Source organism: Python bivittatus, unplaced genomic scaffold (assembly GCF_059951505.1).
Source record: "Python bivittatus isolate LINGU-HERP-01145 unplaced genomic scaffold, Pbiv_v1 ctg000020_np1212, whole genome shotgun sequence".
Classification (NCBI taxonomy): Eukaryota; Metazoa; Chordata; class Lepidosauria; order Squamata; family Pythonidae; genus Python; species Python bivittatus.
Genome location: NW_028277030.1, coordinates 29965039 through 29984046, shown reverse-complemented (window position 1 = coordinate 29984046; position 19008 = coordinate 29965039). Strand labels below are relative to the sequence as shown.

Genomic DNA, 19008 nt, shown 5'->3' with positions numbered 1-19008 from the left:
ATTAATGAGAAAAAAATGAATTTGAACAATTGTATCAGGCTGTAACATAACAAAACTGAAAAAAGTGAAGGGGGTCTGAATACTTTCCAAATGCACTGTACTTAGTTATTTATTTTACACTTATACTTACAACTATATACTTAGTTAAGTTAAATGAACTTGCCTAGAAAGAAAGGACTGTGCAGTCCTCTTGGTTGGAAGCTATAGTATCAGTAATCTCTCTTGGCAATCAGAGCACAGATTGGCACAGAAACTCAGTGCCTTATATGTACTGATCAGCAGAAATTATTAGCTAATTAAATTACAAGTGGTACTTTAGTAAATCTCATTTAATCCTCTTTAGCCAAAGTATTCCACAATTGTGATTTCAGATATGAGAGTATTTGAGGCAGCAGAATAGAAGAGACATAACCTATCTTTTATTAGAGATAGGTAACTTGGGCACCACCTTTATTTTGCTGTATGTGAACTTCATTTTAATCAGAATAGTTATAAAGTAAACTGGGCAATATAGAAGGAGGTATGGTTTAACTAAGAATGAACCCCCTAGATCTGCTAGATCCATAGTATTATTAACTAGATAAAAATATTTGAAGAAACTCACCCAAGGAATCAGTGTAAACACTTTATTTATTTTATTGGTTTTAGTTGAGGTTACTCATGACTGGATTCTATTCATGGGTTACATCCTCTGGTGTAAGTAACAGGGGTGGTAACATTACATCATCTTCCTTCTGGCAGCTCTCAAAATCTATTCTAGAATTGTGGGGACCTTCCAGAAGAATGGATACAGTAGTCTGAGAACTACAAGGGAAAATCTGTAAAACTTTTCTCTCTCCCTCTTCAATCCACTGTTAGATTGCACTTTTTTCCCATAAAGGAAACAGTTTTGTACACAGAGCAACTCTGGTTCCACATTATTGTAGGAAGGGCCAGAACTCCTTGGTAGAACAAATGCAATACAAACAGAAGGCAACTTCAATTAATGTCAAGTAGCAGGAGCTGAGGAAAAATTCTGCCTACTAACCTTCAGAGCTGCTGCCTGCCATGTGCAACTTCCTGTATCCATATTTTCTTCCCTTTCTCCAAGGATTTTAGACAGTGGTGTAGCTAGGTAATTCTGTTCCCTGGATTTAATAGTTTTATGGATAATCCAGTCACCCATCTTTACACTGGCATGGTTAGCTGTGAGGCACACAGTTAATATCACTTCTTCACTCTACTGTGCATTCTCCCTCTCTGTGCATTACAGTGTATTTGTGCTTCTGTTTATCAACCTTGAATTAAGCATAAACAAAAGGAATATACTCCGTGCTGTTTTGCATTCAATTTACTTTCTCACCACTGCCTCTTTAAAAAGTTATTGTAGAGTTTTAAAAGATGCAGGAAAGACCAATCAAATAAAAAACTCTAGGTCTGGAGGGGGTCTCATCTGAGAAAAAAAAAATGGATTGGGTGGTATGGAAGAGGTGTATATTGTGTAGTGTGGAAAAGTAAATATAGAGTTCTTTTCTTTCACACAATATTAGAACTTCAGGTTCTGTATTGAAGCTAAACATGAGGAGATTCAGAATCAATGAATGAAAAGCACTGTTCTATGTAATGCATGACTTCAGAATTGATTTCTGTCAAATGTAGTGATGGCCACTGCAGTGAAGATGATTTTAAACAGGGACTAGGCAGCACCAGGCCAGACTTGGCTCAAAGTTGGATTGGAACCACCAGAAAATAACAAGGCTGTAGACCGGACTGGGAAGTTTAAAAAACATCAGTAGTCCATGTAATTGCCAAGAAAACTATGTGGCTATGTCTTTGAAATCACCAAGAGTCAGGCTTAGAGAAATTCATTGACAATAGAGCTGATGATGACTAGCTTGGATGGCTCTGTTATTGTCTTCTAAGTTATGCACAGCACCCCTCAATATCACAGCTGCTGGGGGAGCCATTATAGCAGTATTCTGTCTTCCCAGATGTACCTGGTGACTGATGGGCTGATCCGGCAAGATTCTGCTTACTGTTCTGTGTTTTAAAAGTAAAAATAACAATACGTAGTTGTCTAGCTGGGAATCCCTGACTATATTATAGGGGTTACATGTTTTTGAAAAGAAATAAGGGAAGGAAGGAAGTTGTAAACGTTGCATTAGCCTCTAACTAATGCAACAAAGTTAGCCTCTAACAAAGTAGAAGTCTTGGTCTCAGAGTTGTTCAAACTGTAATCCAAAAAGTGGGCATTCTGTCTGGGAAGAATGTGGACAAATAAGACAAGAAACTTTCCCATTAGGTGGAATTTCTCCCCTTTCTTAAGTGTTCCTTTCTGTTTGCCCACAACCATGCATTTTGAATACTTGAAGTACTAAACATTTTATATAGCTAGCAAGTAGTTTAATTCATGGGGTAGTTGCTATTCATATGTCAAGACTTTTAAAACAGTTGTTCAATCATTTATTTATATTTAAATTCAAAAGACTGATAAACCAGAAATGCACTTCTCAAGGGAGTATGTCCCTAAGGAAGATGCACAGCTGTCCGTTTCTGATGATTACATAGAAGAAAGTCCGCTACTGAGTTTTGAAGAACATATTCTCAAGTAACATTCCTGTCTAGTAAGCAACGCCTGTTGAGGTTGCTGCTCCAACCTATTCTGAACATGAAAAGATCTCAAAGGGTCCACGTTTTCTTTTAATACGAAAATTGTTCTGCTCTCTCCTCAGCCCCCTCCTGTCTCTTCTTTGCTTCTTGGCTCACTATTACCTCCTCCATTCAAAGAAAGCTGTTGGTCATCTCATCCTTGATGAAAAAAAATTACAGATACACCAGTAGCTGAAAGTTGAAATCAGCACTGTTGCTATCTAGTGGCTGTATTCCCTCTCACTAGCTTGCTGGATAGTTGCTTCCCTGATCTCTTCTCACCCTCTCCACAGCAAATGCCATGCAGTGGCAGATGTTTAATAATTTGTCCAACTGGTGTTGTGAATTAAAAACGAGAATCGGTCTGGTGTGTGTGTCATGAGCCAAGAAATGGATCTAGATGCAAGTAGCAATGTTGAATTTCTGCTGGCTGCTCCTTCCCTATTTGAAATAATGTAACTGTGCAGCCTGCACTCCTGAAGATGATAAAATAACTGGCTTGTTTGGGCAACCAATACTGATGGCAGGAGGAAAAGAGCAGCAGATAATAGAGTATCAGAAGCTCTGAATTCCAGAAGTAGAACTGCTGCCACCTCCAGTCAATTTCGGAGAACCATTTACAGTAGTCATAGCTGGTAGCACCTCTAAATTCCCACTGATGTCCAAAGGGCGCTGTTCTGTTCTGTTCTGTACTCTCCTCAATGCTTATGGGAGGTAGGCTAGGCAAAGAGTGGGCCATCTTTACTCACTGTTGAACAGTTCTTTGAAATCATCTCAGTAGTCAAAGTACTTTGCTTTTATTCAAGCTTGCAACAATTTGTGATCCTCCAAGCTAAATGCAGCCTAGCAGACACGTATTCCGAAACCTCCTTGTTACACAGTTCCACGCGGGCTGAGAAAACTCTTCAACAGACTACAGCCACTGCCACTGGACAGCGCTTTGTTTGCTAGCTCACAAGATTAACAGAATTACATTAGTTTGTTTTGATTATAACCTGCTGGCTCATTTTTGCATAAACTAACCCTTTCTTTTAAAAATATACAGTATTTGATCCTTGGTTTAATGCATTTTACTTCCGCCCTGGAATTAAATATTACAATACAAAAACATTCTCACATTTTCCTTCTAACTAATCCTACTAATGCTGATGGACCCCTTCTGTAATGTGCTCTCATGAATCTTTTTTTTTTATCTCCAGAATGTGATAAAATGCAACTGTTTTGAGCTTAATGTGGCTGTTCTCTCCTCACTAGATTTCTAAAACTCAACACAAGTTGTGTATTCACTGCAGATATTAGGCAACTTGGAACATGGCTTAGCAGAAGATGGAAGCATGACCAACATTACACAGGAGAACAGACAAGGTAGGTATCCCCTAAAGCCTTTTTTCCACAGACAGTGTATTTTTATCACTTGCTCGGAAACTGTCAGAAGTTCTTATAAGATTGCTGTGAAGCAATGCTCTTGTCATTTCTGTAGCTCGTTCGGCCTTTAAATCAATGCACCTTATACTTTGCTGAAATTCATTTCACAGATTTGCCTTTTAATTTTATAATGATGCATTAAATCAGATCTTCCCTTAATGTTTTGGGGAAAAAATGGGTGTTGTTTTAGAATGACAGGTTTATGATCATAAAAGCATGACAGCAGGGTACAAAAAATGAACCAAAAGAGCATTCAGTTGTTTAAAAAAATCTAGTGTATTGCCTCCCTATGGCTTTTCCTGGGATTGGAAGTTCTTGTTTAAACCAAAAGGGTCTTCTGAGAAATTAGTGCCTGTTATATTTTTTCCTGGTTTTATTTTTTGTTAATTAGGTAGAACAAACAACAAAAAAAGGAAAAACAAATGTATGCATAAAATAAACTTTACATTAGAGCAAAGGTTGAAGTGAAGATATGATGGCTATTTTAAAAAAAAAAGGCAAAACAAACACCCAAAAAGGAAAAAAGGAAAAAACACTATAGGAAAAAGCATTCTAGTAGCCCCCCTCTCTTTTCCCCGCTTCTTCCCCCTGCTCACTACTAATTACTACTTAAATATTTTTATGCTATGCTTTGGACATCTACAATTATTGCTCAGTTCATATTCTGAGTATCTGAGCTTTGGTTAGACTTCTGCTGTGAATATACCCAGTCCATTTTCCCATTGCCATATATTCTTCCATTTTTGTCTCCCAATCTTACATTGTCAGCAAAGTTTCTCTTTTCCAATATCGTATCAGATTGATTCTTGTGACTGTCAGCATACATCTTGATAAATTGTGATGCTTTTCATTTATATTCTCTTGGATCATACCTAATAAAAATATTTATGATTTTAATTCAATTTTTAGAATTTTCTTTTTTATTCTTTTGCATAACTACCACATATGGTAAAGGAATCAGTGCCTGCTAGATGTTTTGTATGAAGACTCTTCCTCTGTATATTACCATATTCTGTTTGTATATTTTGCAGAACTTTTACCTTGCAGATTTTTATTTGAGAGAGAAAGAAGCATAACTGAGGACATTTATTTTAGGTCTTCCAAAGGCTTGTGTTTGGCATGCTCACTGGAAGAGGCTACATCAGGCCACTGATGTGTGAGATGTTTTGTGAAGCGCCAATTTCCTTTGCTCTCCCTCCCCTTTTTCTTTTAAGTGCCATCACTTAAAAAAGTACTGATCTATAAATCCACTCTTATGTAACTCACACACACACACACACACACACACACACACACACACACACCTTTCCTTCCTCCAGGCAGCAGCAAGGAGAGTATCAGGAAGAAAGGGGTGGATGGAAAAAGTAGAGGAATATAAAATAAGAAGAAAAGAAAGAAATCAGAAGGAAAGCTAAAAAGTGCAAGAAAGGGGAAAAAAATAAAAATAGAAAAGAAAGGGGAAAAAAATACAAAGTGTCTTCCAATCTTTACAGCTGTTATAAGCACAATTATAAATTTACCTCTTACTGTAAGGTTATAAACATGACTCTCTACTTTCTATAATCTATCCTGTCTAATCATCAGAACCATAAATCATCAATTCACTTTTTTCTTTTTTACGCAAAAAAGTCCATAAGGGGTTTCCAGTCAACAATAAATGTAGATATTGTCTGTCTTCTCTTATTTGTATTCTCAAATAAGTCAATTTGGCCATCTCAGCAAGTTCCATCATATTCACCAACCACTCCTCCATTGTGGAATATGCCGAATCTTTCCATCTTTGTGCATACAATAATCTCACTGCAATTATCATATAGAAAAACAAAGTTCCATGATTTTTTCCCAACTATTTGTCTATCAAGACCTCTGGTCTTAATTGTATATTAATCTTTAAAATCCTCTGAATCACTGTATGTATTTGAATCCAATAGTAGCTTTTTTACATGTCCACCAAGCATGATAAAATGCCCCTTCTTCTTGTTCATATTTCCAACATACATTTGAAGTGCCATTATACATTCTAGACATTTTCTCTGGACACATATACCAGTGGTAGATCATTTTATAAAAGTTCTCTTTAAGATTATAACATAATGTAAATTTCAATCCTTTCAACCACATATTTTCCCATTGTTCAATCTGTATATTTTAACTAAAATTTTTAGCCCACTTTATCATACATTCTTTCTCTTATTCTTCTTCTGTTTCAAATTTCAGTAAGTTTATACATTTTAGCAATTACATGTTCATCATTTGCACACAATTCTATTTCAAACTCAGTCTTCGAATATTCAAAAACATAAACTCTTTTGTCTACTTTAAATCTTTCTAATAAATAAGAAAAGTAAATAAAATAAAATAAATAGTATCAATAAAAATAAGTAAATAAGAAAAACATTGGCCATAATATCCCACTGCCACCAATTCTTGTCTTGATTTTATTTTGTATTCCCATTGACAAAATTCTAATATCTCACAATAGGTTAGCCATTTATGTTTGCCTATTATTTCTCGTCTATAAAATGCTTCTTGTGCTGAGAGCCATAATGGTGTTTTCGGGCATAACCTGGGTTTGTATCTATTCCATATTCTCAATATGGCATGTCTAACATAATGATTTTTAAAATCCACAGTAACCTTAACCTTACCGTACCACAAATGTCGATGCCACCCAAATCTCAGGTCATGTCCTTTTAACTCCAAGAGCCTTCTATATCTCAGCAGCATCCACTCTTTCATCCAAACCAAACAGAAAGCTGCAAAATACAATTTCAAATCAGGTAGACCCAGTCCTCCTCTTTCCTTTGCATCTTGTAGCACCTTATACAGTGAAAAAAACTCATGGTTTTTTTCACTGCCACAAATTTGGATATATCCTTCTGCCACTATTTAAATGGTGCATCAGTTGTCAAAACAGGTATTGTCTGAAACAAAATATCATTCTAGGCAAGACACTCATTTTTATCACAGAAATTCTCCCCAGCAATGACAGTTGTATTTTCTTCCATCTCGAAGTCTTTTTTAACTTCATTCCACATCTTAACATTTCAATATTTTGAAATAACATACAATTCATATTTGACATAGTGATACCCAAATATTTTACTTTCTTCTCAATCTTAAAACCCGTTTTATTCATCAATTCTGTTTGATCTTCTATTTCCATTTTTTTAACATCTTCGTATTCTGTTTGTTGATCTTAAAGCCTGCTAATGCAACAAATTATTTTAGTTTTCCCATTAATATTTCAGTTCCCTTTGAAAGATCTTCCAAAACCAACACCAAGTCATCTGCAAAAGCCCTTAACTTATAAGTTTCTTTTTTAAACTTTACTCTCAGAATCCTCTCATCTTGTCTTATATCTCTAGTATTTCAAGAACCAAAATAAACAAGAGAGAAGACAGTGGGCATCCCTGTCTTGTTCCTTTTTGTATCTCACAGGGCTTTGTTAGATTTTCATTAACAATCATTTGTGCTTTCTGTGAAGTATCAGTCGATCTTACCCATTTTATAAAGTTCTCTCCAAAGTCATATCTTCCAAAACTTTGAACAAGAAAACTCAGTTTAGTCTGTCAAAGGCATTCTCTGTTCCAAATATTCCAAAATATCCAACATATTTCTGACATTTCCTTTAGCTGTTCTTTAGGTAAAACACACATTGATACTCATAAATAAATTCTTTGCAAAAATATTTTCAGTCTATCAGCTAGAATTGTTGCAAACAACTTGTAGTCATTATTCAATAATGATATTGGCCTATAGTTTCTTGTTAAAGCCAAATCTTGTCCCTCTTTAGGTATTAATGCTGTATTGGCCTCTTTCCAACTCTCTGGCACCTTTCCTCCATGTAAGATAGCATTCATCGTATTGTTTAGAGGCTGTGAAAGTTCATCCTCAAAGCATTTATAATAAGAACCTGATAGTCCATCTGGTCCAGGCACCTTTCCTGGTTTAATCTTTTTTATAGCTTCAGAAACTTCCCTTATTGTTATAGGTCCATGCATAATCTGTTTCTGTGCTGTAATCCTCAGTAAATTTTGTTTCTTTAGATATTCATCTATATTCTCTGGAGAGATGTCACTACCTTTATATAAGTTGGAATAATATTGATGAAATCCTTTTTGTATAGTTGCGCTGTTAGTACAGCATCTCCCTCTTGTAATTTCAATATAATGTTCTTTTCTTTTTCTTTTTGTAATTTATATGCCAGCCATTTTGCTGGTTTGGTGTGCAAACTCAAAATTGTTTTGCTTTACGTAATTCATTTTTATTTGCATTTCTTACACTGCTAACATAGATAACTGTTGTTGTAAGAAATTAATTTGTTGAAAAATGCTTATCTTCTCTGGAAATTTCTTTAATTCTTCTTTTCTCTCTATCTCATCGAAAATAGCTTGTGTTTTCTCTTGACTCTTCTGTTTGAGTTCACTATTATGTGGTATAAAATAACCTTTAATAAAACTTATTAAATTAATAATATTAATTTATAATAAGAACCTAATAGTCCATATTTATTAAATTAAATTATTATTATTAACTTATTAAATTAATATTATTAATTTAATAAGTTTTGTATTAATATTAACTTGTATCTCAAACCATTCTTAAATCAGTACCTTTACCTAAATTATTTCAAAAATTTCTTTTAATTTCTTTTTATAATCCTCCACTATTGCTTCTTTCGATAGCAACATTTTGTTTAGTCTCCATCTAAAAAACCTAATTTTTCTTTTGTAAACCAAACTCACAGGATTATGATCTGAAAAAGTCTTAGGTAATATCTCTACTTTAGAAATCTTAGTAACCAAATTCTTTGAAATCCAAATCATGTCTATTCTTGTAAAGGATCTATGTCTTTCAGAAAAGTATGTGTACTCGCTTGAATTGCCATTTTTCTGTCTCCATATATCAACCAGCCCTAAATTGTCCATCAAATCAAAGAAAACTTTTGGTAATTTGTCTTGAGCAATTTTAATATATTTCTCAGAAGTTCTATACAGTTGTGGGGAGATCACTTCATTCCAATCCCCTATCAAACACCAATTTTCATAAGAGGAGCCTATTAATCTCTCCATAAATCCTTTGTAGAACAGTACTTTATCCTCATTTGGGGCATATCAAATGTCTTAGTGCATGCAAATTAACTTCCACTCCAACAAATCTACCATGCTCATCAGTCAGTATAAGTTCTGGTTTTAGTTGGCGATTTATATACAAAACAACCCCTCCCCTTCCCCTTCCCCTTCCCCTTCCCCTTCCCCTTCCCCTTCCCCTTCCCCTCCCCCTTCCCTTCTTTCTTGTTCCTGCTAAAGTAAATTTTTCACTCAAATTTTTATAAAGCAATATTTTATGTCCTTTTTTCTAATATGTATCTCTTGTAGGAAAATTATATCTTGTTTTAATTTTTTCAAGTAATGAATTTTTTTTCTCTTTTGAGGAGCATTTGCTGTATTTATATTTCACATCTGCATTTGTAATCCATAGTCATGGCAAAAATTTAGAAAAGTCAATACTTGTAGTGACTAGTTCAGTATCATTTCTTTCAGCTTCCTGTTGCACCTGTTGAATGTTTTTGTAGTCTCAGCTGACACTTCCATTTGAATCTCCTCCAGTTCCTCTTTCTTCTTTTTCTAGAAATTCCCTTGCCTTCTAGACAGAATTCAGTTGAAACCTCTGCTGTTTAAAAGTAAAAATCACACCTTCCAATTTGTCCCATTGAAATGGAATCCTTTTCTGTTTTAATCTATCAGTCAGAAAAGAATACTCCTTTCTCTTACACAAAATTCTAATAGGAATTTCTTTAAGAACAATTACATCTGTATTATCAATCTTGTATTAAAATGCTGCTGCAAAACTTGATCTCTTGTCTTCTTCCTGCCAAAGTGCACCAAGACATCCCTTAGAACATTTCTTATTCTCGCAAAACTCATATTTATTCTATATACTTTATCAATTTCTGCCTCTGTACCTTCTCATCCCAGTCCAAAAAAATTGCTAAAGCTTTAATAACCTTTTCTCTAATATCTTCACCAGAATCCTCTGGAATTGCTCTAAATCTTAAACAGAATTCCTTCTCTCTTAATTCCAATAGAGCCAAATTATCTAGTTCTCTTTCCAATTCTCTATCTATAACTTCTGTCTTACTCTCCAGAATTTCCATTTAGTCATTGATTTGTCTTACATCTCCAGATACTTGTTTCACAGAGTTTTCCATCTTCTTAACTTCTTCTTTCATCTTCTCTTTCATCTTTACAAGTCTTTGATCCATTCTTTTTTCAAAAGCTATCAATTTAGTATCAAGTGATTCAGTTAACATTGCCCAATTGCTCAAACATTTTCTGAAATAAATCTGGTGTAATTCCTTTCTCTGCAGATTGCTCTAGCGATCCTTTCCTCCCCTCTGCTATTTTGACTGCTTTTCTGGTGGTTTCCATTGTAGTATTGTAATCCAAAAGTGAAAGTGTCTCAGTTACAAGGGAAAGAGTAAAAGGCAAGCTTTCCCTTTTTTCCCCCCCTTCTGGTGAGGATTTATGGTGGACTAGACATCCCTGAAGGAGCAGGGATGGCATTGCGGCGGAGATCGATGGCCAGATGGTGAATTCTGGCTGGTGCAGTCTTTCCAGATAAAGGAGAGATTGTAAGATCGCCCACATGTACTACTCATGAGTAGACTGCAGTCTACTCTGAGGTTTTTGCGGTCGGCTTCTGAGTTGAGTGGCTAGGAGTTGAGGAGCATCTGTATTTTTTTCTGTGTAATATAGCAAAAGGTTTTGTGTGTGCTTTTCTGCTCTTGCCTCATGTTGCTCCCTGTTTGTATATATGTTTCACCTTTCCCCTACAGATTATTGGGAGGAAATTTTGTGGATTTTTTTTTTTCTACAGCCCCCAGCTGGACCTGACCCATTTTACAACTTGCTCTTCCTTTTGCCATTTTAGAACTTGTTCTTTCTTCTCCTCCCGCAACAAACTGAATCCAATTCTGTTCTGTTTTCAGAGACATAGTCTGCTGATGACTGCTCAGAGTGCCAAGCCTCCTTACATAATTTTTCCAACGTTCCATTTGGTTGGAAAGATTCAAGTTCAAATTTACTGAATTACAGTCAGTGACCACCAAAGTAAAGGAGAAAAAAAAAAACCTCAGAAGCAATGACCAAATACTGTAAAGTCAGTGTAATGTTCATATAAAACCTAAAAATTAAGACTTCAAAACCAGAAAAAGGGAAAAATGGAATAAAAGACACCAAAGCAGCATAAAACATAAGAGAAATGCGATAAAAGAAAAGAGAAATGAAGGAATTCATAATGTAATCACTCCAAGATTAGGACATCTTATATCTTATGAAAATCGCTGCAGATAGAAACTGGTTGGAAAGAATAAAAAGTACCACTTAACCAGCAACCTGGAATTGCTTTGGGATTAGCAGGAATTGGAAATATGCTTATTTTATTTTATCACCAAAGTGCAATAGCACTAATAGGAAAAAAGAAAATTGTAAAGGTGATGAACGCACTGATGATGGGACTGTGATGACCAGATATTTTGAAAGCAGCTTCAGACAGGGTGACCTTTGCAGACTGAAAGCTGCAATCCTATAAAAGCTTGCTAGGGAAATTGGTCTCATCATCTCAAATGAGGTTTATAGCACTGTCTTCTATAGCATGTCTACTCCAAAGAAAGTCTCAGTGAACTCTGCGGAATTTACTCTTGGGTAAATATGTACATGATTGCAGTCTTTTTTATGAGAAAATATATCTTGCCACAATATACAATTATCTTGAGATTATGATGTAGAGTAGACCTCTATAATAAGAGTTATATGGAATGACAGTTTTATTTCCACTTCCCATGGTTTACAAAATAGCAATGCTGCAGCAGTGCTAAAAGGCCCTAAAGTAGAAATTACCCTCTTTTGTTTGACTCATAGAATATATGAGACAATTATTAGGAGAATGATTCTGACTATAGCCACATTCACCAAATAATTGCAGCTAGCTGCTCTGCATCTGGAATTGGGGATGGGGTAAGGCGCCAGGATAAACAAGTTGAGGTAAAAGCAGCAGCCAGCTAGATAAAGCTTGCTAGCTTGGGAGATGTGTTTTTTAAAGAGGTAGTGAGCTATATACATTCTGAAATTCCCACAAAGCTACCAAGTCTTCTTGGCAGAAGGGAGATCATTAAATCTGGAGTCTCTCCTCATTGTATTCCCCCATCCTACCACTTCACTGTCTCTGCCCACACTTGCTCCAAGTAATTTCTGACTGCTCCCTGAGCCTCACAGTTTTAGACCAGCCCTTCCTTCTGTATTCCTGAAACATCCCATTGATTGGAGTTACGGATGATGTAGCCCAAGGCCCCTTGAAGTCAGCGCTTGAAGGAAAGCTGGTTGATGGCCTTTGTCCTCTGTTTGAGATGCTTGTGTTTCTTTTCTCTGTTCACGCTCTCCTTCGCCACAGCTGCTTTGCTAAGTTGAGCAGAGCTTGGCATGGCCAGGGATGAGAGGCAGCCAGCGGAAGCTGGGGAGGGAGAGAGCTTCAAGCATCTGTGAGTGGCTGTTATGCGCTTGGAGTGCAGCAGCAATACAGCTGCCTGTCTGCCTAATGTTGCCCAGAGGACACTTGTAGGGACTGATGGCATCTCTTCCTGAGAAGGGCAATCAGATCTGTTCCCTGCAAGGGGCTCTGCTGCACTTCTGAGCTGCAGGGAACTTTCTGTGTATGTTTTTTCTTTCATGAACCTCACTGAAGGAAGCCTTTATGTTTTTGTCTTGTGAACTGTGACTGAAAACAGCCTCACTTCCTTATGGGATTAGATCTGCAGCATAATGTCCCTATTGCTGGTCTAAGTAGGTGTTGCACAAACCAGCTTGTGCCATTGCCTCGCCTTAGTAAAAGAGAAGTGCATCTCGTTCTCTGTTCAGTGGGAGGAAAGAGATTTAGCATTGCACCATTTTCTTGCCTGCCTGCCTGCCTGCCTGCCTGCCTGCCTGCCTGCCTGCCTGCCTGCCTTCCAGAGGGTTGGACAAATACACAAAAACCTGGCCTAAATTGAGAACTGCAGATAGTATCTATTATTCTTATACAAGATGACAGTTTCTTCTGTTAGAAATGAACAATATATTCTTCGTTGCTTTCATCATTTTTATTGTACTTTTTACTAATTTGAGAAGGCACAGAGCTCCTTGGATTACTATCACACGTCTTAAAAGGTTTGCTCTGCTAACAATATATTTTGTACTTCCCTCCCTTATGGAACTCCCACTAATGTTAATCTTAGTGGCTTCTGTAGAAGCATGGGTAGAGTTTAGCATTCACGTTAGTTTTCAGTTTTTGTTTTTTGCAGTGTTATTGGACAAAAGACAATGTTTTGTTTTGTTTTTTTAATTTTTACTTATCAGTACATGGGGGAATATATTGTCAAAATTGTCCATCCTGACATGAACTCTAAAGGTAGAGCAAGACATACTTTTGAACCAATCAGAACAAATACATTTCTGCTACTCTTGGATAGGGCATAGAAAAAGGTTTGTAAAGCAAGTAAAACAATATTTTACATCAGGCAGAAAAAGTGATGCTTGTTTCACTGCTGTTCTCACTATTCTTTTCCATGGCTCTTTTGGCAGTCCTTTGCCATGGTAACAGACAAGACCAAGTTTGGGGATGTCTGTACCAATTTTGAAAGCAGTCAGATGTACTACCTGATTCTTTATATTGATTTTAAAAAGCAAATTTCCCTGAAATCAGTGGGATTTCATAAGCACACCCAGAATTGGAGCCTGGGACCTTCTTAAATCCATTTTATCATAGTGTTCATTGTGTAACATAATAAACACTTTTCCTTGGCAGTGCAACCCTCTGATCCCTTTGAGCTGTGCAAGATCTTCATGAGCCATGTGTTCTCTCACATGAGGAGCCTGCCTCAAAACTAAGGGAGTGAGAAATTGGCTGGAGCTACGTGCAGCAGCCTTTAAACCCCATGAGCTTCAGTAGCGTAGGAGTGGCAGAGAAGCTTGGCAGATTTTTCCAGTCTCCTAAGCCTGACACATAAGTGCAAGACCCCAGACCAAGATAGCCCTGAAACCTTCATGCTCCTTGCCAAACTGAGGTAGTGTTTTTTGTTTTTGCTTTAAAACATTGGTCAGTAAGAGAAGCAGAATGGCGTAAGTTTAATCGCTTAAATCAAATGATTGCTCACCAATAGTCCTAATTAATGACTTAGTGTATGCCTTCTCTCTCTCTCTTTGTCTTCCTCCCTGCCTTTTGTTCTCTTAAATGATTGCTTCCTTATAGAATTGCCGGAGCTCAAAGCAGAGAGCTTGTTTCCCAGCTTTGTATTATGCTTCATTTATTCAGACAGTCTGTTCCTTTCCCCAATCATGCCTCTCTCTATTGAGTGGGTGCAGGTTTTTCGGAGCAACATGGCAGAATGTTAGAAACACTGTGCTTAAAATGTGGTGATGTTAACGAGGGGAAATCGTTTCAGTTGGAATGCATATGACCGATAATTGATGGCTGGGGAAAGAGCTTCTAATTTATTTGTGCACATTCACAAGCTGCTCTCATTTTACAGCCTCTGTTCAGCTGTGGAGGTCACGTCTGGGCCGGGTGATGTACTCCACAGCAAACTGTCTGCTAATGATGAAGGTAGGTGGGTGCACTTGCTGCAGATTTACCATATATACTGGAGTCGAATGTCAAGAGAGGCTGAAGGGGAGTTAGATCGCTGTGTGTGGTCACGTGGGGCACAGCTGGATGTTCCTGCCGAAATCCTTTCAGAGGTGAGAGAACGGCAACACAAAAGGGCATTTCAAAGACCGGATTTCCAGGCGGCCCCAGCTAGGACCAGTTTCATTTTGCTTTTACGTATTTGTTGGAAAGAGTTAGAAGCTGACTTATAACTCTCAGCATAAGAATACGTTTCAGATCAGGTGACAAGAAAAGATTGATCCAAACAGTAATAGGATCGACACATCCCTTATATCCAGACCACATCCTAAAGCTAGGGGCCCTCGTTATTCAAATTGTGCTCTAATATTGTTTCCGCTGCACACATTCATATTATCACTGATTTCAGACTCAGGGGTAGGCGAGCCCTAATATATTTTAAGGGGAGGGGCATATTGTGCAGCACCTCCATTTCTTTCTATTGCAGCTCAGAAGGAAACTGCAGCAGTCCCTTTTCTGTTTTATAAATGCTCCAAGGCATAGAAATGTTTGGCTGCTAATAATATAGCAGGAGCAGCAGATAATATTCTTGAGAGCTGTTTCACAAATCAGTTTTACCCCAAATCTCCAGAACTGATTTCATTTTTTTTTTAACATCTCTCCTGAGTTAGTAATAGCATTGATCTCCATCTTCAAGTCCCAAGCTAAGCCAGGTCATTCTGCAATCTATAGGTCTCTATGAGGTTGAGTAAATTTCAGCTGAAATCTCTGTAAATGTTTGTCGTTTCCCTTTCAGGACTAAAATTAGTCTCCAAGTGAATTAATATCCCTCCATTTAATTTGTTCAGATCCCCTGCTAAGGTCAGTGTCTTAATTTAATAAAAGGCTAAGGACTAGTTCAGAAATTCATAACTGCAGAATCTCCCTGGAAGAGTAGCTGAAGAAAAAAGCTGCATCTGACCATTTAGAATCTCCTACTTTTCAGTTTCCCTGCGCATGGCTAGCAAAGAATAAACAGGATTTGTTGTGAATTTCCTCTAAGATATAGATGAATGAGCATGCTGTCAGCCTTTACTTCCTTTTCTCAACTGCCTTTTGATTCTTGCCTGGAGGGGGTTGAAGCTTTAGAATCAGTACAGAAGCCTTTTTCCTCCCATCTGTCAATTTATGCAGATTTCCTTCAAAAACCAGTGGGAAGATCATATTCTAGGACTGTGGAGCACTTCAGATTTGAGTCCAAAAAGCAGCTTGGAAGCACAGACGTAGTCCCTTTCTACATCTCTTTCAAGCATCTGGATCTTTGTCTGGCTGCACAATCCTGGGAAAAGACGCAACTGCTTTAAAGAGTTGCAGAGAGGACTATGTGCACATTCTGAAGCGCTCTTTGGGAACTGGATTTAAAGCACCATACAGCCCTATTACTTGTTTATAACTGGTTTATGCTGCCGGTAGACTCCAAGATTAGCACAGTCAGGAGAAGTACAAAAAGATTGTAAATTGGCTAATAATATTTGTAAAACATATTGTTTTGGTACTTGGTACCTACATTAAATTGGCAACTTGTAAGATAGCTCATGTGTACAAACGCTAATATGGTTGCCCGGTGAAATATAGTCACTTACCACACTATACAGTATCCCTTTGTGGTCTTTGGGCTTTGTTGTGAACTATTCTGTATGTAGATAAGCAGTATAACAAAGTGATTGCAGCTATCATTTGCAGTAAACACGGGGTAATAAATCATTTGTGAAGAAGAATTCTGTATATGTTTCTAGTGGTATTCAAGCATGCCATTGCAAATTGTAAAAAAAATGTAGGTTTCCCCTACATCTTTGGAATGAATGGAAGTGCATCAACAGCCACTTTCCACAAACAGCTTGCTGCACGGAATTGTTTCCTTGCAGCTGCATTTCAAACCAACAGTTAGTTAGGTTAAAGACAACTATTTTTTAGTAGCCATTTGTATGGCTAGTAGCATTGTGTTTCTATTTTAATGCAATCTGAGCATTTTTTCTGGAATGCACTACTACTTCTAACAATCCTCAATAAATTATGAAATGCTGATTTTTATATCTTGGTAGCCACAATATAGAATTTGCACCCTTGAACACGTTGTATAAACCAAAATGTAGCCTTCAGATCCATAGTATCTGTCAAATGGGAATAGTAATTATCTATCTTTGGATGAAATCATCAAACTAAAAATTGTATGGCATTTGACAAACACAATATTTTGTAGACCATCTCCTGCCCCCCTCCTCCCCCCCCCCCATGGGTTGGGTTACAGCCCCTAGAATGTTCAGCTATGTAGGAATCCTGGGAGCTGTGATCCCAACTAATTTGGATAACAGCTAGTTGGAAGGTTAGAGGATAAATACTGATGGACAAAAGATGCTTTAGCACAGTAAATAAGTCAGGAAGGGACAATGATTTTAAAAAGAAAGAAAAGGTTTCCTTGAACAGATGAATGAAAGTATGAATTTTAAGGTGTTGAAAAACATAGCCTTGAAATACACAGATTTCAGAATAGTTTCTTTTCCTTCTTTGTATTAAATTTTCTTGTAGCATCTCTCTTTAGAAACAGCTGGCCATCTGTTTTTTTCCCCCTGTATAGTTTTTGTTTGTTTGTTTGTTTTTGTTTGCTTGTTGCATCACCACAGCTCAATCTTTGTATCAAAATACAATCATGATGTTAATAAAAAGACATCTCTAAATACAGATTTCTAAGACCATTTTGTGAATCCAGATCTCTGCTTTGTTTTCATTATGTTCAAGTGCTTAAGCCCTTTTTTAAAGTTTCCATACAACTTTCTCTGGATATTGCTGACTGTGTTTCGCAACTTGGACTTACTTTTCATTAAGCCATTCCACCAAGAGCAAAATTCACATAATACATTCAAGGGAGTAAATTGGAATTCATGGCATTGCCCCAATCCAGGGAACTACATCATTGGGGGGGTTGTTTGCTTGTTTGTGTATTTATGCCCTTCAGACATCCGTTCCCAGCTCACAAAACATTTCTTTAATTACTCTTCAGAAGAGTAAATGTGATGGACTGATGGGATAGGGTGGGCAAATGCTTTGGTAAATATTCCGGTATTATCTGAGGTTGCCTTCTCTGCAAATGTATCTTCATCATAGTAGGAAGCATAAGCACAGTAGCTCTTGCGCTGGGGTCATGTGAAATGGGACGCTGAGCACCTATCAGGATAGGCTCCCATTTGCCTAAATCAGATGTCTCATGAGCAGGCTTATCTTTGCTGTCTTCCCATCAGTTCTGCTGCAACTGCAACTTTCTAGATCAAATTCAAATCAGATCAGGTTTGAGGGTGACGGGTGGAAGTCTCCATTCCTTATTCTTATGGAACCCATTCAGTGGGTAGGAGAAATGTGTAATTTGTAACTGCCTAATAATGTGATATAGTTTGCAAAGCTATATGCAATCATATAAAATGCACTTCTATGAAAATTGAATATTTTCTGCATGAATCATATAATGGAGGAAAATATTTTTCCTACATTTTTTTACATTTTTAAAATAGCTTGATAATAAAGTTAATTAACATTAAAAATGCCTAGAATTCCTATAAAACAATATTTTCATACCGATAAGACTTAAAATCACACAAGTACAAATAATTAGGAGTATATATTTACAAGAATTGGTGCAGCTTTTATATTTTATATTTCTTCCAAATAAGTCATTTAGTTGTCAGCTTTAATTTAATGTGTCATGAATAAATTAGATTTCTTCTGGAATTGCTGTAAAATGCAGTATGCTGCTATCTAGTGACAGCCCTCCCCTCCCAAAAGACAGTAGCATACATTGCATTCTTATGAATTTAGAAATCACTTTCTTTCTAATGAAGAGCACAAGTAGGTTACTAAGAATAAGGAATAATATAAATGAAAGAAGTATTTCTTATTAACTGGGCATTGATAGAGTGCTTTCTTGTAAAAATTTACAGAATCGGCATTGGAAGGGGTCCTTCAGGGCATTGATCCTACCACCTCTGTGGGCCATTGGTTCTACTGTCAAACTCTTGTTAGGGCACTTTTTTTCTTTCAATCAGTCAGAATCTGCCTTCCAGGAATGTAAATACATCATTCTGTGTCCTAAACTCTACAACAAAAGAACAACACAACTTGGTGTTTTGTATGACATCCTTTCAGTTATTTAAAAGATGCTATCATATCCCTCTCAACTGTCTTCTCTCAAAGCAAAACATACCCAGCTGCTTCCACCTCTCTCAGCTTTCATCTCCTATCATCTCTGTTAGCCTTTCTCAAAAC

The 19008-nt window shown here is 37.0% G+C and overlaps 1 protein-coding gene across 8 annotated transcripts in view; it reads left to right on the top strand.

Annotated features, from left to right (window-relative positions):
• TRAPPC12 (trafficking protein particle complex subunit 12) overlaps positions 1–19008 on the top strand; it is a 92136-nt gene that overhangs the window by 57354 nt on the left and 15774 nt on the right. For 6 of the 8 annotated variants that reach the window (XR_015795431.1, XM_025164425.2, XM_007424687.4 and 3 more), the window contains 2 exons: positions 3921–3993; positions 14621–14694. Coding sequence is in view for 6 of the 8 variants with exons in the window: in XM_025164425.2 (XP_025020193.2) it covers positions 3921–3993; positions 14621–14694 (147 nt within the window). In the remaining 2 variants the exon portion in view is untranslated. The remainder of the gene's footprint in view (positions 1–3920; positions 3994–14620; positions 14695–19008) is intronic. The other 2 variants (XR_015795433.1, XM_088136628.1) reach the window with 1 other exon arrangement.